The 27,165-nt window shown below is 36.2% G+C and overlaps 1 protein-coding gene and 1 pseudogene across 1 annotated transcript in view; one reads left to right on the forward strand and one right to left on the reverse strand.

Moving 5' to 3' along the window:
• The window catches only part of PREX2 (phosphatidylinositol-3,4,5-trisphosphate dependent Rac exchange factor 2), a 283,911-nt gene that overhangs the window by 155,136 nt on the left and 101,610 nt on the right, over positions 1–27,165 (reverse strand). The window contains exons 8-13 of the mRNA XM_072804340.1: positions 26,908–27,011; positions 18,434–18,583; positions 15,012–15,156; positions 10,687–10,787; positions 3,089–3,192; positions 2,293–2,342 (exon numbers count right to left, since the gene is read on the reverse strand). Of these exons, the coding sequence (XP_072660441.1) occupies positions 2,293–2,342; positions 3,089–3,192; positions 10,687–10,787; positions 15,012–15,156; positions 18,434–18,583; positions 26,908–27,011 (654 nt within the window). The remainder of the gene's footprint in view (positions 1–2,292; positions 2,343–3,088; positions 3,193–10,686; positions 10,788–15,011; positions 15,157–18,433; positions 18,584–26,907; positions 27,012–27,165) is intronic.
• LOC140620450 (U4 spliceosomal RNA) lies at positions 9,178–9,245 on the forward strand (annotated as a pseudogene).

Here is a 27,165-nt window from a genome sequence, read left to right on the forward strand (position 1 = left end):
CCTCATTAAAAGAATAACAAAATAGAATTCTTCCCTTAAAATCAAGATAGAGTCTACCAAAAAAATCTCATCAAAATGTGGAGAATAAAGCAATCCTTTCATTCCTGAATTCTCCAGGAAGGCTGGATTTACACAGGAGCATTATTCCATTTGGCTCAGCTGCAGTAGCAGACAGCAGGTCTGCCTGAGGTAAACATGCTGAGAATCCTGTCATTCATCTTGTCTGATCAGAACATGGACAAGTGATACCACATCCCCAGGAAACCAAGGGAACCAGTTGATTCTACATTAGCCTCAACTTTCAGTAAACTTTCCAGATCTGAGAAATCATTCAAAGTGAAGTTAGACACCAACAAGTGCTCTTGATCAGAATGGGGCCCTCAGAGCAGAAATCTATAATGCATTCATTCTGCAGGCCTGGATCAAAGAGAAAATGACAGTCTTTTCAAAATGTCAAAAGATCTGAACTGCAAACAACTTGAAGTAATAAATAATTACTAGCTCTATTCACAGTTCTTTAGCCCCTGTCAGCAATTGACAATTAATACTGACATCATTTTATCTACTTTCATAAAAGGAAAAGTCCCCGAAAAATGGTTGAAATTTCTGAGATCTTAGTAATGAATACACTAAGTTAGCTAGTAATCAATAGCAGATTCTTTTTTCAAAAAAAAAATCTTTTTAAATCTATCTCCATGTTTCTGATACCTCATTGCCCATTTCATCTTGGTTTCCATAAACTTCAGTAAGAAGGGAAAGGGTAGTCAGGATATTATAAAACACATGTGGGTCAGTGAATTCTTCACTCAAATAATTTTTCTTTTTGTAAGCTGAGTTCACACATATTAAAAGCATGACTATCATACATTCCATCTGTTTTATGGTTTTTTTCCCATAAATTTTTCCTTGACAGCTCATAAACAATTGTCATTACTAGCCAAAGAACAATTCCTTATCAGCTCTTATGGAATGTAACCTTCTTGATAAGAAATCCCATATGGCTAAAATACATTTTCAGAGCACATTTTCTCACATACAAAATCTATATATACACAGGTAACATGAAAAATGTAAGCATTATTTTTTTCTGAGTTTAGCAGAAAAAACTAATTTAAGTACCCACTTGCTATGGAGTGAAGTAACCATCTTTTAGTATTAGGTTATCCAAAATATTTGCAGGGTGGCTATGCTAGAAATCTAGTAGGGAATCAATAAATATGGGTTCATTTTCACTTCTTTTCACTTTAAGGAAGCCTATTTGTGAAAAGGCATTTTTAGGAGTAATGGATAAGATTCTGTTTCTTCCTCAAGGATCTGCACTGTGTTCTCTATAAAACATTAGTGAGCATTACAATACACTTAAACAGTCACTTGTGGATAGTTTTTTCCTTAAGTTCTGAGTTTCCTTGGAATTGGAAACCAGAATGAAAAATAGAAACACCAGCACATCAAACATTTGGATTCTATAGCCATGACTGAAAAGACTCTTTATTCATTTTGGAAATGAAGCATCCATTTTTTTTTTTTGGTCCTGAATATTAAGTTTCAGTCAATAAGTTCTAGATGACATCTGGCCATTTGAAATGAGCGTAGCATCATACTACATTCTATCAGTGTATATTTCATAAAAAAACAATAATATTCCAGAACATCTCTTCTATTAGTAATCATAACACAAAACTCAGTTTTCTGATGTCTTTCTGGAGAGATAAACTGAAATTAATTATGATTCCACTTTAAAAAAGGCATATCTCTTCAAAAGGAAAATCATGTTAGAGAACAAAATTATAAAATTTTACTTTTTAACTCCAATTAATTCTTAATTTTCAAGTACAAAATCTTTTCTTTGGAAAAAAAGACTGTTAGAAGAAAATACTGTGAAAATACATGCCAAAGATGTGATTATACAACTTGATGAAGAAAAATCAATATATAATAATCATAGTGGTATTTATAGGAAATAATATTTCAAAATCATCTCCTAGTCAACTATTATTAACTAAATATTAACTAAATGTGGATTATTTCATTATGAAGTCTATAATTTAGTATGAATTAGTGGCAAATAATTTTAGAAATCAGAATAAAAAGCCATGGAAAAAACTGTATAATTAGAGCCTCACAAAATTTAGAAAAATTTTCAGATCAATTATTACTTAAAATAATCTTTAAAGTATAATTTTCACTTATGGAAGAAAAATAAGCCAAGAGTCTGCAGCTGAACAATGCTTACCTAATATGCAATATAAATATTTCCAAGTAAGTTGCCCAGAACTTAGAAATCAGACTCACCTAATCACTGGAGTAAACAGACTATGGAGACGGCAATATAATCTCACTCCCTATTATAAAATAAAGATATGTCAAAAACAAGGAAGATCACTCAAAGGACAGACTAATGAAATTTTGAGACTACTAATTCCACTGTCAACATTCTGGAATCACTATATAATCTCTACCATTTAAAAGTTATTCATCTGTTGTATTACATCAGAAAAAATAACTTAAATAATTAAAAACAGGACCAAGTTGTACTATGAATTTGACATTTGTCAAATTTGTACATATGAATTTTATACATATGACATATACATAGAAAAAGTTTTTAAAACTATTTTTCTTAAAATGTAAAACTTCAAAACACAAGCAGAAAATAAATCTATGCAGCAATAATACCTCACACTACATGTTCATCATATATCAATATAAATTTTGTCAAATATGCGAAGAAAACTGATGTTACATAAATTTTATATATTTATGTATTTTTAAAATTTATTCAAGTATAATGGCCACTTGTTGCTACATGTGACATAGTTTTCAGTGGATATAATCTGAGTGATGCAATTTCATTACTTCCATTTAGAACTACATAAGAGAATGAAAAAAAATGATCTAACCCTGGAATTCTTTAAATAGCAAAAAAGAAATTGAGAGACTTGCTTACAAATGCTATTTTCTACACCAGAAGAATTTTTTTTTAAGTCTTTTTTTTTTTTTTTTTAAGTCTTTCAGCAGCATTTTATCTTGGTGAAGTATAACGACATGAACTCTGCTCTTGATAAAAGTTTCTGGGAGAGGTTGTTACCTTTGAAATCACATCCTGCATCTCATTTCTTGGATAAAAAGTTCCATCATCATAACGAAATCTATATAACATCTGTTCTGGCTTGAATTGGTGTTTATCAGTAACTAAGAACATAGAAACAATATATTAAAATATTGACAATCTAAAATGTGGCAAATAAAAACAAATAAATTTATAAAATACATATTCCCAAATATTTAAACTTGTATTTACCAAAAACTTTTGTTTTCCTAACACAGTAATACCAATCCAGTATTTTGACAGAAAGATTCATGATAAGATTTTGTTATATATTTATAATTTCCATATAGTGATTTAAGAAATAGAGTAGCAATATTTAGTTAGCATAATATGAATATGTGTATAGTGTATTATTTATATAAATACATAATATTTAGTTAGCATGAGTATGTGTATAGTGTATTATTTATATAAATATACAAAGTTGTGTTTTCTATTTCTTCACAGTGCCACAAAGTTGAGCAAAAACTGTCCTTCGAAAAGCAGATAATCTAATTAGTAAGTTATAATTCAATTCTCAGTCCTAGAGGTGAAATTTAGTATTTATCTATTTTATCCCACAGCAATCAGGCCAAGACCACACATATACCAATCTTGACTGTTTAATCTGTGTTTAGAACTCTGGTGTAGATTATATAATTTTAATATGTAACTTATTCCAAAATTTCAAGTTTTCTGAAACTGAGGAATGTTTTTCTTACATGTCACTTATTTTTTTTTCTTAGTGGAAATGAGAATGGTCATCCTTCACTTTCATCCTTGAGGTAAGAGTTTCATATTCATAAAGACTCCTATTTAACTTCCTCTCAAGTTTTCTTTTTTTCCAGAAATATTTTATAGATAGTCTAACAAAAGTGATTGTTTGTAAGAGGAAAGAAAAACATAAATTGAACCTCAAAGAGTTTATCTTTAAATGTTTTCTTTACAAGGAATGCAACATTTGCAGAGCAGATAATTTACCTCAAGGGGCTGTGTTTTCATGATTAGATAGAAGATAGAGAGGTGATTATTTTTTGTTAAAAATGTTAAAGAGGGAGAAAAAGTTGGCAGAATTAATTTTCATGAACTACATTTGGTGAATCCAGAGAAAGCCAAAAGACTTATCAGACACACACACACAACACACACATGCAAACGTTAAGTGAAGTTTCAGCTATTTTACCCCAACCTACCCAAACCATGTGCATGGCTTGCAGCCATCAGATTGAAACAGGATTGCTGCCAAAGAAAGATAGACAACACAGCCTTTTGGCACCTTTTTTTCCCCATATCAAGCCAAAAAGAAAAAAGCATGTGTGAAAGAAAAAAAGAAAAATAATATCAAGAGAAATATTTTGCAATCGTATGGCATGTCTCAAGACTAGTTATTTATTTCTTCTCTGCAATCTACCTTTTTCATTTTTATCCTCTAAGAGTCACTGAAATACATTATTGTCTTGATATTTCAAAATTCAAGGAAATGTTGGGCCCAAATGTCTTTTGCCATGATAAAACAAACAGTAGTTTAAAATTCCTAATCAAAATGGAGTGCTTAGTACTGAAAGGTGCTGATGTAGTGAAACGCCAGGACACCTGCACCCCAATGTTCATAGCAGCAATGTCCGCACTAGCCAAACTGTGGAAGGAGCCTCGATGTCCTTTGACAGATGAATGGAAGACGATGTGGTATATATATACACAATGGAATATTACTTAGCCATCAGCTAATACCCATCATTTGCTTCAGTGTGGAGGGAACTGGAGGGTATTATGCTGAGTGAAATAAGTCAATCAGAGAAGGACAATCAGCATATGGTTTCACTCATACGTAGAATATAAGAAATAGTGAAAGGGATTATAAGGGAAAGGAGGGGAACTGAGTGGGAAAAATTAGAGAGACAAACATGAGAGATTCCTAACTCTGGGAAACAAACAAAGGGTTGCAGAAGGGGACATGGGTAGGGGTATGGGGTAGCTGGGTAACAGGCACTGAGGGCACTTGATGGGATGAGCACTGGGTGTTATACTATATGTTGGCAAATTGAATTTAAATAAATAAATAAAATAGGGAAATTAAATTTAAAAAATGGAGTGCTTAGTTGTATAGCAAACTCCTGTGACTTTCATGATTAATCTTGGGTTTTTAGCTATTGCTCTGGAAAAACAGTGAATTGTTCTGCATTCAAATGCACTCCCTCCAACTTCTTGAACATGAAAAATGGGCTTATTGACTGTTGAGAATTAAGGTCATGTGAGAAAGGTTGCTTCACACTGTCTTCTAAACAACTATGCAATATTGTGATATTACTAAGGATACAACTGGCTCTCTAGGTGGTGAGGGAAAAGGAGTGCCAATCTGTAGTATTCACCAATTTCTGTGGTATTAAATATTCCCACACTGGCCAATTTCAAGCTACTGAAATAGTCACTGAACACAGAGTTAGATGAGCAGTGATATATTATTATTTAGTATTTCTATCATACAGAAAAAATAGATATAAATACCACCAAGAACGTAAACAATAATAAAATATAGTAAAATAATTAGGAAGTAATGAGTTTTAATAATATATGAACTTTGTTTATAATACAATGTATGTGCTATCTGTTCATATAATTTTTAATAATAGCTGTGCTTTACAACCAGCTTGCAAATTTCTAAGAAATGTAATTACCACCTCTTTTAAGTTTGTATAGCCGACTTCAGCACACTACTGGATATAATGAATGAGGTCTCTAAATTTTTGCATAAGTATTTCTAATGTAAATAGTAAACTCAGATAAGAAAATATATCAGCATATCACCGCAAAAGCATATGCTGCTTCAACCCAGCAATTCCTTGGTATATCAAGGCTTTGCTTTTGTAAAGTTCTCAACGATATTTGCAATGTGAATAGTGGCAATAATAGTCAAATCTTTTTGCTTTCACTCTTTAAAACAGATGGTTCATTCAACTTTATTTTAGGAACTCTATTTTCACTAAATGCAGCTGGAACTACATACCAATAAAACAACCATGTTTGGCTCATATCTCTACATTCTAATAAGATTATTAATGTGAAGTTGCATAATGTGTTCTCCTCCTCCTAGTTTGGGGGAATCTGTACTAGTTAACTTTGGACACTTAAAAAAAGTGATTGCTTTTAGCAACAAAAATTCTATATGCCAAATCAGACATTACAACTGATCAAATTCTGATAACAATAATAGTACAGGCCACTAAAATCAAACTGTGACAAACAGAATGTTAATAATAGGGAGGATTCAGGGCTTTATTTCTCAGAAAAAGAATTAATTGGGTTATAAATATCATTGTGCAAAAAGACTTAAATTCTCCTACGTTAAATAATCAAAAGTCTTTACCTCTGAAAATTCAAAATAAATTTTAATCCAGAATTTAATCTCTTTCTTTACAAAATTATGTTGGAGAAAATGGTGTCTGAAGTTGGAGGATAAACTGATTAGGACTGAATTCTCCTATTCTGATATTCCTTACTAAAAAAATCTTATGTTGTTGATTTTTTCCTTTCTTTAGAGGGAGGCAATTAAAAATATTGTGAGAAACACTTTAACAAAATAAATAAGGGTGGTTCTCTCCAATGGAATTCAGTGATTCCTTCAAGAGCTTTTAGCAGTTATGAACTGAAGAACAGATCAGAGTATTCATGAAGATATTTAAGATTCATAAAGATATTTATGAAGATATTACTCCAACTCGGGTTTGTACTAACTTACAATTGACATGAAAATGTTTGGCTAGCTACTCACAATTTCAGGCAAAGTAATAAGTTTTGTCATTGCAAAGTCAGTAAAATTCCATCCATAAGAGTTATGTCTTGAGTTTTCAGAACCCAATGCACTATGCAAATAAGCGACTTAGTCCTCACACAATTCCTAGGTCATCATGATGAAATATGAAAGCAAGAGTGGAAGGGTGGCTTGAAAATAACCTAATAGCCCCTTCAAAGGACATCCTCTTACCCCACATCCTGAATTTTCCAGTTCTCGGTATAAAATTTCTGTAATGCCCTTTTGTTTATTACAAGGTATCTCATAGTCAAATAAGAAAATATTATAACAAACTTAGTGTGCAGCTCTTTCTAAATACAGTAAGCATTGTACAAGTACAAAAATTGTATTTCTTAGATAATCTTTTAAACAAAGAGCAACATCAATTGCTGACAGCTTTAGGATCTTTTTTTCTCTTGTTTCTAATTCATAATGGTATGAAGTCACTCAAATTAACAACAGAAGTTATGAAAACCTCCATTGAAAGAGAAATGTTAAAAGTTATTTTTATGATTATTACATGATGATATAATCATAAAATATTGATGAGTTTATATAATGATTACTCTGGCTTTAAAATAATTCCAGTGATTTTTTTAATATTGACCTGGGAGCTGTGTCTCAGTAGCAGAAATTGGGTCACTGTTGATCAAATCAGTTTAGCTTTTGTTTATCCTAGACATGAATCTACCCTACATTTCTAAGTTTCTCTTGCAGTAAGGAGTGGCCATGAAACTACGTTGCATCTAAAGACATGCACAAAAAAGTATGGCACAATGGGGAGTGTATAGGCCCATTTAAAACCAACAAACCAAAAACTCCACTACTCCTTCAACATGACTTTTAAGAGCTCTTTACACTGAAAGTAGGTGAGCCTCTATCAGACACCAAAACCCTGTGTGAGGGAGAGCACCGAACCCCATCCTCCACCAGTGACTTTATCTGAGTGAAAAAATAGCTTTTAGAATGTAAATCAATGTAGTTAGGTGGTATATTTGTTATAGCAGCTAGCATTAACCAATTCCTTCTCAGAGTTCCCTGCCAAAAATTAATTCTCCCATCCTAGTAGATTTCTACCTTTCTGAAAGGAAATATGTCAACAGCTGGATTGCTTGATAAACAAGGTAAAAAGACAGGCTTAAGACTACCAGACCATAAGAAATAAAGTCACTATTCATGTTTACATACGTAAAGTACCTCGTATAATATCCTACACATAGAATGAAGGAAAGAGTCAGGTAGGAAAAAAATAAACAAAGGTGTTCATAAACAGATTTTTTTCATTCTTTGCTCTGTCTGGTAAGACATAGTCCCTGGAAGTACACAGTATAAATGAGACAAGAATCACCTGATTTCTGAAGGTCTATGATTGTATGCAAAACCTGTCTATATTCCACCTACTTGAGCTTCAGTGGACTGCAGGACAAAACAAATATATTCCCTTCTTGACCCAAGTATATACTTGGACTTGGGCCTAGAACAAAGGAAAGAGAAGCAGCAAAGAGAAAAGCCATCTAGCTCAATATCACCTTTTCATTCTTACTTTTAAGTTTTTGGATAATGCTTTTTAGCATACTTGGTGCTACATGGTGTTTCTATGGTACTAAAGAATCAAGTACAAAATCATATACAATTTATCAGTATTATCTGTTTACTCACAATATAATTAGTCATTTATTTATCCACTGAGCAAATATTTATTGAGCACCTACATGTGATGGGCACTCCAGCCATTTACTATATATTAACAAACAAGGGTCCCGTTCTTATAGTATTTATATTTGATTGGGGGCCAGAGTAAGTATGGGAGATAGAGAAGGAATAAACAAATAAAACAGCATGATAAGTTTATAAAGAAAATTTAAAAAATTAAAATTAAAAACACAGCTAGTTGCAATAATGGGATAAGATTCTAAAAGTCAGAGTGTCACTGAAGACAAGACGGTGACTTTTGTAATTTCATTTACTGCTATCTCTCTAGCACCTAGAAAGGTCCCTAGCATATATTAGGAATTAATAAATAACTGTTGAATGAGAACAGCAAGAGCAAAGATCCCAAATGGAGTGTTCAAGGAGGAGACAGTAAGCCACAGGGGCCACCATGTAATGAATTAGGTGCTACACTATGTGCCTAGTCACAGAGGATGTCAGGGGCCCTATCACATGGGGCCTTTCAGGCCACGGAAAAGAGATCCAGACTTTGATAAGGGATTCTGGATTTTTCTTTGAGTTTAATGGGATATCAGCAGATGATGATAAGCAGAATACCTTGATCTTACATTGTTTTAAAAGGTTTCCATGCTTTGTGCAGTGGCGGTATTGTAGCCAATGAGGTTTATCCGAGGCATGATTATTGCTAATTTCAAGGTCTCCAGCTGTTATCTGTAGGGTGTATCATAGGGATGGAGGACCAAAGTGGAAGCAAGGAAGGAGAGGATGGTTACTGAGAAGAAGGTGGGGATCCTGGAAGTGAGAGGAGCTGTCTAATTAGGGACCTATTTTGATGGTAGAATTTACAGAGCACCAGTACGGTGGGGAAAAACTGTGAAGATACAGTTCATTTTTGTCCCACTCTAATTAAAAAAAAAAAAGGAACACTGAAATACCTTAGCCAAATACCCATGTTACTCATAATCCCCCCTCTTTCTCTTCTCTCACATTTTACATAAGAAATTCTTCAAGTTTTACTTCTCAGTCCCATTATCACTGTGTTCTTCTTTCTATGTTACTGATGTTCTCAGGAATCTGGTGCTCTCTTGAAATGATTGCCAAATTTGTCTCTGGATCTCCCTCTATTCTGAACTTAACATACATATTTTCAACTTCGTGCTGAGTGCTCCCCTGTGGATGTCTCATACCCAGCCTACCACAAATTCTTTATCCTCTCCCCATCCTGCTCCTCCTCCTGAATAATCATCCCTGTCAACCAGCTAGAAACCTCAGAATAATCTGATCTTGCACTTCACTCCTCATCTCCCAGACAATAGTTGCCAAATATGCTGTTCCAGCTTCATCAAACCCTCCCAGATGGGCCACTGTCATCATGCCATAGAACACAACCCTCATCCTCCCATTGCAGGGAAAGGTGGGGACCTCCCAATGGATGGGGCTCCCTGTAGTGTCTCCAATGTCTCCACTCTGTGTTCCACATTGCTGCATGTCAGGGCTCTAGAGCCAAGTTCTGGCCACTTTTCTGCTTAAAAGTGTCCATCATCTCCTCACTCCCTTCAGAATAAGCCCTACATATTACAGCCAGAGTGTTAAGATCTTGTGGAATCAGATGTGCTTACCTTTCATACCACACCTCTCCTCCCCAGTATGTTCATCCGTGACCTATACTGTCTCACCATGAGAGATCCTATACTAGTTCCTGAAGAGACCACTGTGAGCTTTCCCAGTTCCATGCCTGAGTATCTATACTATTCCTCAGGGCGAGACGTTCTCTGCCCTTCTGTCCCACTTAGAGTCCTACTCATTCTACAATGCCTAACATTAATACACTTTCCCTCATAAAACAGTCCCAAATACTCTAATTAGAACTTACCACAGTCCCACATTTACCTGCATTTCTAATTTTTACCTGTTTTGTGGCCATTCGTATTAAAGTTAGCAAATATATCACCATAAACCCAACTCCCTAAAACTCCCAGAACTACAGTTCTGTATATGTTAGGCACTAGAAATGTTGTTAAAAATACATAAGCATTCTATAATGTGGACATTTACTATAAGCTAAATTGATTAAGGAATTAAGATGCCTCCAGCTGATGGATAAATAGAATAGTTTAGTAACTAATGAAATAATTACCATGGTGGATGATTCCATTTTCTAATAATGCTTGTCCTAAGTGAACACCTTCCTCAGGCCTGTGAATCTCTCCAATTTCCAACAGCCATGACACAAATTCACTGCAATAGAAATACACTAAAATGGTTAAATAGTCTTTTTTGTCCTCCCTCAGGAAGTCTATTTCTACCATGCTTTCATCAAGCAGCTTTGGAAGGAATCTCAAATATAAAGAAATATTTGCAGTGCATTTCAGCATGCATTTTTTCCACACATGTGAAGCCCAAAATTATTTAAATTTTACTCTATTCTAAAAAAAAAAAAATGCTATTCTGGAAAACCCATGTCCCTTTTCTAAACCACACATAATAACTATTCAACTCACTGAGACCTCTAATAAACACAAAGGGAAAATTTCAGAGTAGTTTTAACTATAAAGAGAATAAAAACAGATCCTAAAGAGGGCTAACAGGCAAAATAAATAGAACAATAACGACTTAATATAAGAGATAGACGGTCTGGAATGTGGCTTTCCAGGCACGGAAAACCAGTGTGTTTGAAAGTCCAAGAAGGCAAACCAAAAATATTGCATACCCTATATGGTAGGTGGAATTCCAAACATGTCCTCCTACTCCCTCCTCCCATCAAGAATCCCGTCCCTTGGTTTTGTAATCAAATCCTAAGGTAGGTAGTGCTATGAATGGATTTTGTATATGTAAATAAAATCCCCAGTCAGTTGATCTTAAAACATGTAAATTATTCAAGAGGGCTTGACCCAGTCAGTTGAGCACTTTGAAGGAAAGAGCTTTCTCAGGTGGGTGGCATAAGAGTAAGTAAGAAAAATTAAAAGCACAAGAAAGATTCAGTGAGCCACTGTTGCCTTTGAAAATAGAGGGCCATGTAGCGAGGAATGCTGGCAGCTTCTGAGAGTGGTCCTAGCCGACAGCCAGCACACAAATAGGACTTACTCTTACAATCACTGAGGACTAAATTCTGAACCTGAATATGCTTGCAAGTGATTTATTCCTCAGAGCCTTAAGATAAGGGCCCAACCTCAGCGCAGCCCACATCTTGCTTTTGGCTTTTGAGACCCTAAGCAGGCAGCCCAGTATCATTCACCTTGATTTCCTTCTCACCTATAGAATTATGAGCTAATGACTGGGTGTTGTTTAAAGCCCTAGGTATGTGGTCATTTATTTTGCACCAATATAAAATTAATACACACCAAAAGTTTTATTATATTGTTTTCAAATTTTAAAGTCATTTATGGGGTGCACCTGGGTGGTTCAGTTGGTTAAGTTGGTTTCAGCTCAAGTCATGATCTCAGGGTCCTGGGATGGAGCCCTGCATGGGCCTTCTGCTCAGTGGGGAGTCTGCTTCTCCCTCTACTTCTGTCCCTCCTCCTACTTGTGCACTTACTCTCTCTCTCTTCTCAAATAAATAAATAAAATCTTTAAAAATAAACAAGCAAATAAATAAAGTTATTTAGTAAATCCATTCTTTAATTTAAACTGTCATCCAAAAGGAATACTCTGGAACAAAACAGTTCCATCAGAACTGTCTACCACATATATCTGCTGTGGCTGTGGAAGGCTAGGGAGGATGACAGCTCATATCTTTTACCAATTCGGGGTGGGGAGAGGAGCCCCAGATATCACATATAAATAGGATGTTGTTTGGTAACCCAGGAGAGCACCAGCTCAGTAGTGATGGTTTATATGGCCATGTGGTATCATAAGAAAACACTAAACACAGAAACGTTTTACAATAAAATATTTTATAATGCTTATGTTATAAAAATCTAACATTTGAAGTTTTACATAAAGTAATGGATACTGTTTAGAATGGTTTCAATTTTGCACAGAGGTCAGAGAAGCCAAGCTATAGAAAGTGTCAGGAGATTACTTCTCCATTTATTACAAAACTGAAAGCAACACATATGACTAAAGTCAAATAACTGAGGGTTGCAGAATTCTAAAAGTGGGTATCGAGTCTAACCAGTACATTTTCAGGCAGAAGAAGTTGTTAAAATGCTTTCAATCCTTCTATTAAATAGAAATCATCCAAAAGAAAGAAAATCTGAAAAGAAGTAAAACTTCAGGTTTCTTCCTTGATAGCACAAAAGTAATGAGTATCAACTCCAGGGGCACCTGGGTGGCTCAGTCGGTTAAGTGCCTGCCTTTGGCTCAGGTCATGATCTCAGGGTCCTGGGATCAAGCCCGCCGTTGGGCTCTGCACTCAGCACAGAGAATCTGCTTGTCCTTCTCCCTCTGCTCCTCCTCCACTATCTCTCTCTCTCTCAAATAAATACTTTTTTTAAAAAAGTATATCAATTCCACAGTGCTGTCACAGGATTAGATGAGCTAATAAATGCCAGGAACTCAGCACAGTGCCTGGCACATTTTGAGCACTTATTAATATCAGTGGTTGACAAATGGATTGAGCTGGTTGGTATGTAGCTCAAGCATCATTCTCCGTTCTGAAATCTGAATACATCAAATTAAAATGAGAGAAAGAGCACATTCTAAGTATTGCTATAAATTAGGAGCATAGAGGAAGAAAAGAGAATGGTTACTAAAGGAAGTTAATGGGCGGCTTTATTGTGGGACCTACTGAAATCACAAGAAGATCCCATTAACACTCTGTGAAAGGATCGTGATCCTGTCAAAAGCAATCTCAAACTTGGGCTGTAACACAGAGCTAGTGTGTTGTTATGGAAAAAGCCACAGTGAACACAGCTAAGATTTACTGAGTCTTTCCTGTGTATCAGCACTATGGATGGTGAATGCTCACATACCGTCGTAACTAACTAGCGCTATGGCCATGTGAGATCATAGGGTAAAGAGTTAATAAAACCCCTGCTCTTTTAATTAAGAAAACGTGACCCTGAGTCAACTTTGTAGCTCTGTTTCCTTAGAACCTGATGCAGGCAGGGTGTTAGCCATGTTACCAGGAAGCATTGCTTATGGTCAAAATGAGTTCTGATGGCTAAATGGAATACTAATAAATGCCTGGTGAGAAGCTGAAGTGACTCTTAGAAGCAGGCATGTCCCTATGAGAACCCCGGAAGTTATGTCCATGGGGTGGTTATAAAAAATAGGGTCTTCTTTGCAACATTGGGTTTCTAAGCCAAGGTGGGCTTACATCTGCTCTTTCTCTTGCACAAGAGCCATCACCCAGGGCTTGATAGTGACACCAGCTTGCTGGCAGCTGTGTGGTCTGGTGTAAGGACCATGCCCACTAATGAAGAGACCCCATACTGCCCTGCAGGCCAGGGTTTCCTGGCTTACATTCTTCTAACAGGGTTGGGAGCTGGTGTGGCCTGTGGTTATTTTGTTGTGTCTGCGTAACGAATCAAGAAGACATTCTGGGAGGTATTACAAGTAAGCACTATAATCATCTTCATTTTTTAGAGAGGAAGAAGAAAGTTAAACTTCCCAAATCTCTTAACTAGCCAGAGGTAGGAGACAGTCTGTTTATGATGTGTGTTCCAAGTCCAGACTTGGAATTAGCACTCCAGACTACTTTTATAGAGTTGACATTGGCATTTAATAGCTATATGAAGGTGGGCATGGTAAACTCCCTGATCGCTGGTTTCTGAATCTTTAAAAAATACAAAGCTTTTAACTTCTAAGTATATGCATCTGAGGATCAGAAATAACATATAGGGACAGCCAGCACAGGGCCTGGCTTGAGCAGTAGTACCTTTGGTCCCACAGGCTTCGCTCAGCAGGGACCCCCACGTCTAGTTGTCCTCAGAACCCAAAGGACACACAGTAAACCTATGCTAAAGCCCAGGCAACTTCCCTGCCTGTTGCTCTGTGTTGGGTCCCTTGCATGACCCTCTTTTTCAGACCCGTCGACACTCCTTCATGCTGAGCCCAGCTGCCAAAATGCTGAATTAATTGCGAGTTTAGACTGTGTGTTCTCCGTTCCCGAGTCTCCTCAAACTCTAGGCCTGTACTCACATCCCTGCTAGACTCTGAGCCCGCCTGCCTGCCAGCCCTGCATCTGTTTTGCCCTTAGAACACGGTACATCTGAAATTGCTGAAGTCATGTGTGGATGGATAGATGTCTTAAGTTTTCTATGATTTCTGGCTCTGAGTCCATTCCTTCATCCCACTATGGGCCAGGAAATGTTCACAGTTAAAGAAATATTCAAAAATGCCCAGAGGAATATTTTTTAAAGAAAAATCATTAAAGTAAACAAAAAAAAAAAGAAAAGAAAAATCATTAAAGTAAACAAAAAAAAAGAAAGAAAGAAAAGAAAAATCATTAAAGAAAGGTCAACACACGACATGGTGAAAATATGAAAGAAATACATGTACCCAGACTCCCGACCTTACCTTCCAAGGAAGCATTTAGGGAACGTGGTCAATTTTCTTTTTCTGTCTTTGATCAGATTTCCCTGTTTGCACATCATCTTATAAAGTTTCTCACCCTGTTCGGAGATCATTACCCAGGTGTCTTGCTCCATTCCTAATTTTAAACCTATCCAAAATGAAACAAAGGACAGGTAACTGAAAAAGTTTCCCCACTCACTCATGTCTGCATTAAACAAACATCTATGGCACGTCTCCCATGTGCAGGGGTCTGCAGATACAGAGCCCTCCATAGGGCTCTGATCGCCAAGAAGCTCATGAGATACCAGGGAGATGGTCAGGACACGATCCTCAGGGCTGTCTAGTGCCTTTGTGCAAACTGTGCCCAAAGGTACATGGTTTGGCCAGTGGAGGAAGAACAGCTGCACCGCAGCTCCAGTCACCCATTCTGCAGAATTTGATCAGCACAACTGGAGAGGTGGCCCTCAAAACAGCCTTACAGGAGATAGTGTGACACAATAAAGGCATATTCAGGCAATCTTTTTTTTTTTTTTTAAGATGGTATTTATTTATTCATGAGAGACACAGAGAGAGGAAGAGACAGAGGCAAAGGGAGAAACAGGCTCTCTGTGGGGATCCTGATGCAGGACTCAATCCTAGGACCCCGCGGTCATGCCCTGAGTCAAACGTGGAACCTCAACCAACCCTGAGCCACTGAGGCATCCCATATTCAGAGGATCTTACCTCCGAGAAACATTAAGAAAGGTTTCACAGAAGACCAATGTTTAAATGCAGAGGAATGAAGAGACTTTTCAGAGAGAGAGGACATGTCACCAGAGCTACCTGAGGTTCTGAAGCAGCACAGGGCACTGAGCTCCAGGCTGGAGGGGAGAGGACAGGGGGCATGCTGCTGGGTTAGGCAGGGGCCTTGCGCAACTGCAGATTCCACGTTCTTCATGCCTGAGGTATCAGGGAAACATGCAAGGGTTTCTACCACAGGGACGGGAAAAGCAGGGCAGGACAGGAAAGAAAGTTTTGTTGCTTTGGAAACAAAGCTCAGATGACAGTGTAGGAATAAACTGAAGGTGGAGGGTTTAAAAAGAGAGCCATCATTAGGAGGAGACCTCAAAAACTTGGGTAACGTCAAGCCCCTGCAGACAACAGTAGGGGCCCCAAGGCCAAGAGAATGAAGCTGAGAAATCTCCAGGAAGTGGTATTGATAGGATACAGCAAAAGGTTAAATGTAGGCATCATGGAGAAAAGAGAGATCGGGATGCCTGCCAAGCTTTTAAGGAAAGCCAAACTGGGGAGTAGGGGGAAGAGGCGTATTTGGGAAAGGGTTTCAGGTAAGGAGGAGGCCAGGACTGTGCAGGTTGACTCTGGATGTTCAGGTGGAGGCTAAGAGTCAGCGGAACAAATGCATACGAAGCTCAAGAGAGAGGACAAGGCAGGACATAAAGATGGAGAAAGTGGCAATGCAGACCCGGACATGAATCTGGTGGGAATAGGTAACCCAGGCAAGGATCTTTCTTAGAGGGGACCAGTGTCAAAGCTGAAAGCCTTTGTGGCTGAAAGCCACAATCAGCCAATGGGACTGATGAACTGTTGCAGAAGAAATACTTGGAATTATTTTTAGTCTTCTAGCTACAAAATTTCTTACTAAAATTTTTATTTACAATGGAAGAGCAATTACCATGTCAGTAATAGAGAACAATCCATTAACAGAACCTGTTAACATAAATTTCTAGAATGTGCTTTCTTTCTCCCTCCCTCCTTCCTTTCTCTCCTTCCTCCCTTCCTTTTCACTTTAGGTTTATCTATATGCATACCTATTCTGAAAAACCAAATAAATAAAGGTTCAACTTGATGAAACATTTATTTTACCTTTTAAGTGATTTTCTACACTATTTGAATTGATTGCTAGATTCAACAAAACTTAAAGAATCAGCTATGTATTCATAATCTTTAAGTTTTTCGAACTGGCTCTCCATCCAAGATCAACCAAAGGAGTTAAGTGTTTGAAAATGCTTTGGAAATTCTCAAACAACTGTGTACTATGAATATTTTAATAGAAGTAGGAGCTTTGTATGTTCTTCAAGGGAAAATTTTTGAAGATGGAAGAAAGAGTCCTTTGTGTTCTGAAATTTCATCAGCAATGAGATATTTTACTCCTAAATCTCTGGGGAAAAGGAATAAATACTATCTTGTTTCTTATCAATTATTTGGTAAAGAAATTAGTAGTAACACAAGCATTTGCATTTCCCAGCTGAGTTTCAGAAATGTGCTTAATTGCAGATAAAACTCACACAACTGGGCAGCCTCGGTTGCTCAGCGGTTTAGCACCACCTTCAGCCCAAGGTGTGATCCTGGAGACCCAGGATCGAGTCCCACATCAGGCTCCCTGCATGGAGCCTGCTTCTCCCTCTCTCTGTGTCTCTGCCTCTCTCTTTCTCTCTCTGTGTGTCTCTCGTGAATAAACAAATAAAATCTTTAAAAAAATAAAATAAAAATAAACCTCACACAACTGAACATTGCCAGATCAAATACCTTTTTGCAAATCTTGCTAAAAATATGAAGCAGTTTTGAACCAGGACTCCTCATATGAACAAACTCCTTATTGGCATTATAATAATTTTTAAAAATTAATGTATATCTAAAGTGCCTTATTCTATAATTAAGATACTAACATATTTGGTCTAGAAATTTTCAATGTACTTTTAAATATATAACTGTTGAAGTCCCTACAGTACTGCTGTACTATTGAAGTTTGTCTCTTATGGGAAAACTCCATGATGATGCTTTAGAAATGGCAAGAATGAGGTGCAATGATAATTGAACAAATTTTAAAGCAAATGAAAATATTTGCTGTAGACTGAACGTTTGCATATCTCCCAAATTCATATGTTGAAACCTAACACCCAATATGATGGTACTAGAAGGTAAGGCATTTGGGAGGTGATTAGGTCATGAGGGTGGAATCCTCAGGAATGGGCTAAGTGGCCTTATAAATGAAACACCAAAGAGATCTCTTGCCCCTCTACTATGTGAGGACACAGAAAATGGCCATCTATGAACTGGAAAATTGCTCTCACTAGACACTGAATCTTAGGCCGTTAGCCTCCAGAACTGAGCTATAAACTTCTGTTGCTTATAAACCATCCAGTCTATGGTATTTTGTTATAGCAGCCTCAACAGATAGGATACTATTTAAAAGACATTGCTGGCCACAATGCATTATTTTACTAACTAAACAAGGTTTTTCTTTTCTTTTGATAATAATATTAGAAGTATTCAAAATACTGCTTTAGCATGGGTCTTATACCACATGGGAAATCCAAGTGAATCTGAGTGCTTTTTTAACTTTCTTATAATTTCTGCCCATTATCTGCCCTCTTACTAAGTTAGAATCTTCATAAAGTATAATAGCACCCAATTCATACACCTACCTTTTCGCCGTTCTCTTTCTTTCAAAATAGCTTCAAACCACTCATGCTTCTCTTCAGGTGTTTTTGCCATACACACAAACCATTTATTTTTCGCTGTGTTATGTATTTTCCATCCATTGACAACAATGTGTCCACTGCTATGGAAGTCAGCTGGAAATTAATGGGTAAAGGTGAACAACAAAAATAATATGTAATATTATATCAATACAATCATTTAATTCGTAACAGTTCCAAGATCACGGAATTCTTTAAAGTATCTTTATACTTGTTAATGAAGAATATAAAAACAAAAAATTAAGTATTTATACATTAAATGCAGTCAGTTCTCAGGAACAGAACATTTCTAAATCATAACATTAATCTATTACATGAAACTGAACATCTGAACTTATTAACATCCCTTTCCTCTATGTCCAGAAATATTGTTAAAGTTCCTAAAGCAATAAAAGAACTTTTAAAAGGATTTTCATCTCAATAATCAGATATCTAAGGTGTCAGGTTCATTTTGTCTTTTTAATATTCCTTTGAAATATTATTCTAGGTTTCACAAAAGCAAACTATACTGCCACAGAACAATTCTCAGTGTTTAATGAACCACACAATAAAAATCAGAACAAATGAATGGAACATACCAAGACTGCATATACCTAATCTTCAATAAATGGAAAGGTACAAAATGCCAATCCATTATCATTGCTCATGATTGAAAAATATGCACTCTTTAAAGCCACATCATTCCATATAAGTGGCATGAATAGAAACAAAAAGGTGTTTTTTGTCACATTGTCTTTTTCTAGGTCTCACCATAATTTTGGCCGCACTGTCATGCTAGATTTGAAAATGTCAACAGGAAACTCTCTATGGCAGTTTTCTGCCTAATAGCAGATAGACAATAGTGATGTTATTTGTATCCAGCTTTTACTGGTATGACAGTCTGCAAAGCAAAGATTCCAAATGAATCCAAAATGAAAAGACCTATGACAAAGGCCTGAATCAGCGCCTGCACCAATTTAAAGTAACACTTTTCATTCATCTCCCAGAGAGTCACTAAACAGTAATAGTAGACAGGAGGTCAGCCACAAAATGTTAAAGGTAGTTTAGAGAAATGACTTTGTGGCACCACACCTGCTTTTTGTTTCTTTGTTGTTTCTCAAATGGCCTATCTTATTTTGTGAGTTCTGAGTAGAGGCAGACAGGATTGATATTCATTGTCCTAAAATCTTGTCCCCATAGTCCTTTAAGCTCCAAAATCACCACACAGTATCTGTATTCAGATTAACTATTCCAAAGATGCATTTTCAAATGATCCTGCATAGTTGAGGGTATTTAAAAATTCCAAGTTATATTTGAGCCAGGACAGACTTATATATTAGTCTATATATATGTGTGTGTGTGTGTGTGTGTGTATGCCATTATCCCGATATAATAACAAGAACAATTTCTGATAAAATCGAAACTAGCAGAAGATTTCCCCCATCAGGAAATTACAGTCTGTTTTTAAAAAGGAATTTTTATACTTTCCTTCTTACATTTACTTATTTAATTCCTGCCCATATCCAATACAAAGTAGCAGAACCTAGTAATACATGTCAGATAGGTAGCAATGGCATTAGTAAGAAAGTAAAAATTATTAGTTAATAGTTATACCAGAATGCCTTGTTACTACCTATAAAACTCACCAACTAAGACATTATGATAAACTGGTGGGAAAAAAAAGATTGAATTGTACGTGTCCACACACCCTCCTCCCCAAATGTATCACCTTATAGGGCCAGTATCACAAACAAGCATAGGCTTTTCAGACTCTCCCCTCTTCCACAATTAGACTGAGATTAGCTAAGTGAACCCAGAACTGTGGCTTAAAAGAGCCCACCTTCCCACTAGTCATTACCCTTTTAACCATCCAGGTAAAGAAAATCACAAGAGCCACATGCAACCTGCAGGAATAAAATACTGAACTTACTTTAAAATGAAGGTAATGTATTCTTCCCAGAGAACACCAACGAACACAAGTCTATGTGCTAGGGTGATGCTCCTGGCCCTGCACTCCATATGCCCTGGGTCAGCCAGCCCTGTAACCTGGGTCTTCCTTTCTTCTCTCCCTGGATTATTTGAGCTTGGCCCTGATTTCTCCACACTCTGCTGACTCTTCTTTCAACATTTGTCATCAGGCCATTCCTTACTTCAGCTGCCTTTGGTAGCTCACCACTGAATCAAGTGAAAGTATGGAAGCTTGCTTTAGAGGTTCTCCTTAAACTGTCCCCACATGATCTAACAATACCATTTTCCACTGTGTTCCAGTATGGCCCTGCCACTCTTTGCTGCCTTCCTCCTAGTCCTGTGAATACTTATCTGTTCTCCAGGCTGATGCTCTCATCAAGCCACCCAGCTTGGCTCTCTGCCTCAGCAACTCTTTCTTCTCTTTAAAGTGTACCACCATCTTTCATGAAGACTTGCCTAACCATGACAACCTGTGCATTCAAACATCCCCTGGAAAATGTATGATTAAACTCAGAACCAGACAAATCAGCTTGCCTATGGCTATTGCTTCATGCACAGAAAGCAAGATCGTTAAGTGACTTTAAAATCTGCTATGTCAAATAATAGGTTAATTGACATAACCTTCAATATAATATTTTGAAGGAACAAGTTTATGTCATCTAATAATTTTAAATGAAAGGATAATGTTCCTTTTTAAAGTTTATGTGCTGGCCACTTTCAATTGCTAATTTAAAAAATCATAAATAATTTTAAACAGAGATACAAATATATGAGCATATATACATGTGTATATACATACAAGAGGTCTCAAAGTATAGTATAAACATCACATATCAGTTACTAAATTATCAATGTTCTGCAAAAGAAGCAATAGATTCTCATTTATTTTAAAATGAGAATTAGTGATATATAAATGGCTTCATAGCTTCAATCATAGCAATAACTTCATTCTAAAAAATAAATTTGAACTAAACTTATTTTTAAAAAACAGCCACATAATGATCATGGAAAAGCCCAACAGTGCTTTTGCTTAGTAGAAATTTTAAAATATTTTTTAATGAAAGAATTTTATTAGTGGCAAATGCAGAAATTTGCAAGTTTCAATGGACCACAAGTATAATTCTATAGGATGTGTTAAAAAGGAATAAAATTAAAATTGTCATTCATTAAGTGTAGCATATCCAAATTCAACTGTCTCTAGGCACTGATGTTTTTTCTAAAAAGAAAAATCCAAAGGGCAGCCCTGAACAACTCACTAATTACTTTGAAACTATGCAGTTTGCAGATTCCTCACTCTTAATTCAGCATAGTTTTACATAATGAGATGAGGTTTTTCTAAAACTAATACTACTATAACTCTCAGTGGAAATGCTGGTATCCTTTCAATAGTGTGAGTTTTAATAAGATGGAAGCTAGCCAACTACTCTATACTCAGGCTAGGAAACAGAAGGAACTGACAGAAAATATTATTCAAAACATCAAGAAACTGATGTCTAAACAATGTGTTTAGCCCTTATTCTGGTGATCAACAGTGTGAATGAATAAATTTCTAAGAGAAATTTTTTAAATTGCAATTTACTCACATTATGAATATTTAATGTTGAAAAAATTACTTTATGGAATAAATCTTTGATTTCATTGAACAATAGAAGAAAATTTTCTGGCATCCAAATAGCAGAGGACATTATTTAAGGCAAAAAAAATTTTTTTAAAAAAGAGGCTCTGATTTTTCCTTTTAAAAGTAAAACTAGCTCCCTTGACTCTTTTTTAATTCCCAAAATCACTTGGGAAATGTTAAGTGTATTAGGAAGGAACTAATATATGCTTGATAGTCTTCTCAACATTGTAAACTTATGCTACTCATTAATTAAGAATGTATTCAATGCAGGTTATACAACAATACTGTAGTTGTTAAGGTAACTATGGCTTATCTATTTTATTGACTATTAAGTAACAATAAATACTATGTTATGTGGTGATAACACATGAAGATAAAGATGACTAAAATTCAGATGATTTTATTTAATTGAAAAAAAAGGATACAAAATTATAATTATCAGTGTTTAAGCGTTTTTAAAACTCTATGCATAAGAAGAAAACTGGAGGAAATATTTTTAAATTCCCATTTATTTCCCTTTAGATGGTGAAATTATCCAATATTTTCAACTTATTTCTCTGTTATTTCCAAATTTTCTTGAGAAAGCAAAATTTAATTTTAAAAAAACAATGTGCTCAGTATCTTTAAATGGTTTCAAATATTTATATTGAAAATGACAACTGAAATCTTTCTTCAAAAATATCTATTCATTTTAAAGAACACCTAAAAGAATGAAAATTTTCCATCTTACTCAATTCAAATTTGATCACTGTATTGCAATCTGCGGTTTGCCCAACATTGAACTACAGATCACATTTCTGAAAGGTCACCATTTTGCTCTCTGTCCAACTACACAAATAAACTAGTTCTTAAGAGAGAATACAAATGATCTGTTGCTACTTTTTGAATGAATTTCCAAGCATATACTATGAAAATTACCAAGAAAATGAACTGCAGAAAGTTCAACAGCTTTCCTACTTAGGTCTTAAGCTGGATACTTTTTAATGCATAATGTTCCAACTAATATCTCAGAAAGAATCTTCAAAGAAAAATTAAAATAGAATTCACTAAAATGACAGTTGGATCTAGAGAATGACGGAATGGAAATCTGGCCATAAACTCAATGGTTACCATCTCCTTGCACATAAGATGTAATAGACAACATGGGTATATTAAAATAAACACAAATTTTTACACTTCTGCATGTCATATCATCATTGCATTATTTTTTTGGATTCTGAGATATAACTGATGTAATCCAAATCACTAAACATTTTAAGTAAAAGTATAATCAGGTTTATTTTTCAAAAGATTTATATGGTAAAAAAAAATGATTTAGATGATTACACATTGACTAAAAGCTCAGTCTCATTCCAAATACCATTATTTCTTCTGCAAGTCTTGAGCTAAACCAATGTGATCAGTTGTCTGATGGAGTCTCATACTTAGAAAAGCATTTTACTTATACCTAGAGCATACAAAAATACCTAGCATTTCTATAACATATTCAAATAGCTGGGGGAACTCTTAATTTTTCATCAAAAGTTCTAAGCATGCTTAAAATATATATCTTGGTTAATTAATTTGTATTATTTATACCACAATATGGCATAGTTGTTGTTTGTTTTTGATTTTGGCAATGAGCAGATTAGACTGACAGCATTTGCCATCCCTCAAGGGACTCATCCAGGGTCCAAGTGTAGGAAAGATTTTGTCTATGGGCATCGATCAGCTCTGCTGAGACCTATCAGCATCAGAACACCTATTCTGGGGGACCCCTGGGTGGTTCAGCGGCTTAGCGCCTGCCTTCAGCCCAGGGCGTGATCCTGGAGTCCTAGGATTGAGTCCCACGTCAGGCTCCCTGCATAGAACCTGCTTCTCTCTCTGCCTGTGTCTCTGCCTCTCTCTCCCTCTCTCTCTCTCTCTCATGAATAAATAAATAAAATCTTAAAAAAAAAAAGAACACCTATTCATAGAGTATAAAGTAAGAACATTTAAAACCTGAGCTCATCAAAAAAGAAATGGAGATTCTGTGATGGAAATAACCAAGAGGGACACCTGGGTGGCTCAGCAGTTGAGCATCTGCCTTCAGCTCAGGGCATGATCCTGGAGACCCAGGATTGAGTCCCACATCAGGCTCCCTGCATGGAGCCTGCATGTACCTCTGCCTATGTCTCTGCCTCTCTCTGTGTGTCTTTCATGAATAAATAAATAAAATCTTTTTTTAAAAAAAAAGGAAATAACCAAGAAAACAAAAAAGGAGAAGGTTGGCATAGCACCCAGATCCTTTCTTAGATGAAACAACCAAAGTTAATCTCTATATTCTGATGCATCATCTCTCCACTGTTCTCTAGATGGTCCTTTTGACTTAAAACCCATCTGGGTTTTATATGGGCTTCATATATAAATATGAAGACTCTGCTTCATATTTCTCAAGTCATGCCAGGGGGAAAAAGGAAACCTCACTCCAACCCCAGCTTCGTATGAAACAGCTGGACAAGTTAGTTCTTCAATGAGGCCTCATTTCCATCAGTGGAAATGTTGATCTTCAAGATCCTATTCATCTTCAGAAATTCTAATTTTGAATTTCCAAGTCCTGGCTGAGGATATAGACTTCTCCTAAAGACATAGTAGACATGCTTATTAGAAAAGTAAATTTTCTTTGCAGGAAATGAAGGGAAGGTATCCAGCTGCAGCCTAAAATTTCTTTAAGTGACCTTATAGCAAGTATTTGCAGCCAAATTCCAGCAGTATGCTGCATGTGTATATTTAAGGAAGAAATAAGGCCTTCACCGAATACTACAAAGTGTAATTAAATTCTTCATCATATTTCGACGAATCCCGAACCTTGGAAGTTTGTGCCAACAGGTGCCATCAGACAACTTATAACTAAATATTCTGCAATGTCCTGCCTTCTACACTAATTCATATCTACCAGGGTCTGAGGCCTTGTTTCCATAACATCCCTATCTCCCAGGTACTGAGGTTCTGAAGGCTACAATCACTAAAGCACTAAAAGAACATTTTCATGGGACTGAATCCAAAGCCCATTTGCATGAAAGCTCCATCACTCCACACAGGCTCTCACTCTCCTACATCTGACACAGATATGCTGAAGATAGTATCCTACACCCATGTCTCCAAAGGCCCTGGGCTCTTAGATTTCCTTATCCAGTGTCCCAGTTTCCCACAGCATAGGAAGCATGATGAAATTCATCAAAATTTACCAAAATTCACTTAGATTACCAGTGCAGATGGTACAAATGGGGACAACCACACCATCTGGGGCAGGGGGAAGGAAGTGAGACACAGGAGCTGTGTGTCCATGAAAAGGCATAAAAAGGGAAAAGAAAAAAAAAAAAGAGAGACTAAAGCAATAGGGGACAGGTGGTTCCACCAGGGGGAGATAGGGCCAAGAAGAAACAGAGGGGAGGTTTGAGTATGCCTTCATCTGCCTCACTTCCACCCACCTCAAGTATAAACATGGCTTTGGATATTCTCTTGAGCAATCAGGTTACTGAAGCAAGACAGCTGTTCACATTTAGACAGACAACATTCCTAAATGTCACTAGTCTCCTCTCAAAGCATTAAGATGAATTAATGCTACATTATAAAAAATATTGTGCACATCCTGCCATGTAAAGATAGCCTACTAGGTCCCACATGATAGGATGTGAGTACATGCATCTGTATTATAGCCTGCAGCACAGAAAGGGATTTTCAGCTGTGCCAGCTGTCACACAGCTCCACGCCTCCATCCCCCCTCAACCTGTGAGGAACCTCACCACAAGAAAACTTGGCTCCCAAGAGAGTACACCCGAATTTTGCTCACTGCACATCTTTGCTCCTTACCTGCAGCACTCATGCTTCACTATTTTTTAGGATGCTAACAATGGGTCAGAGAAATGGCACACAGGTGAGCATCGGAAAATTCGTATTCCTGCAGATGATAACCATTCTTCTCCTCTCTGGAGTAAGAGATGGCAACAAAGGTATGTGGTAGGGGGGAGCTGATCTGTGCCCCAACCCAGATTTAAATTCTCTACACATTTCTCTCTAGACATTTCTCTATATGGGAATTAAAGTCATTTACCAATAATTAATATATTTTATTTCATCTTGTCTTTTCTCCTAGAAGCATATCTTTGAAACTTTAATTAAAGTCATTGGGGAAAAATGTGATCCAATTTACTAGCCATTCATATTATAGATTAGTTTATCATCATATTATGGAATCTGATCTATGTATTTTTTCGAATAGAAAACAACTTATTTAACCTCATTGTATTTAATATTTGCGACTAATTGTGATTTGATAAATTGACTTGTCAAAGTCTGTATCTTCAAATCTACATAGCAAAAATGCATATATAAAATATGTAAAGTACCTAAAGTACTTTAAGCGAACACTTAAAATACAGAAACCACCCTTCCTCTAAGCAAATCGATACCACCTTTATATGCATACTGGCTGTATAGCTAAAACAAATCTAGTTGTCTATATTCTACAGTTAATATATTATATGAAAAAAATCACATATATACATATAAAACATAGTATTGCTTGAAGAAAATAAGCTCATTCCCTATTTTCTGCAGTCATGCTGGTGATACCAGGAACTGTGATTGTGTACGTCACTCCTGTTCAGCTATTTCTTTGTATCTCTGTGTTGAATACTAGTGTGTTTCAATCAAATACAATTTTCTACTTTGCCCATAGTCCCCCTCTCCCTTATCTCACCTTTCTCCTCCAACTGCTCTATCTAACCAAGTATTTCTAAGCTCTAATTCACTGCAAATGATTATTCAGGTGAGAAGTCTGCCTTAGGAGGGAATTTACTAATGGTGTTTCATTTTTAAAGTACTAATTATCTACCTGTGCCATCATCCACATTCTCCACTTCCATCACCTCTGTATTGATCCGGCCACGAAAAAGGTACCGATGTCCATCTGTAGATGCCTTGCTATTCTTCAAACGTCTTGTAATGGAATGAAAGCACAAAAACTTTGTTACTAAATTTAATAAAAATGTATTAAAGCAATATGATTTAAGCTATTCTTTGGAAAAATAAAACACACCAATGCAATCAATGATATCAAATATGAGGCTCCTGGTGTTTACTTATGTCCTCC

This window comes from Canis lupus, chromosome 28 (genome assembly GCF_048164855.1).
Source record: "Canis lupus baileyi chromosome 28, mCanLup2.hap1, whole genome shotgun sequence".
Taxonomy (NCBI): domain Eukaryota; kingdom Metazoa; phylum Chordata; class Mammalia; order Carnivora; family Canidae; genus Canis; species Canis lupus.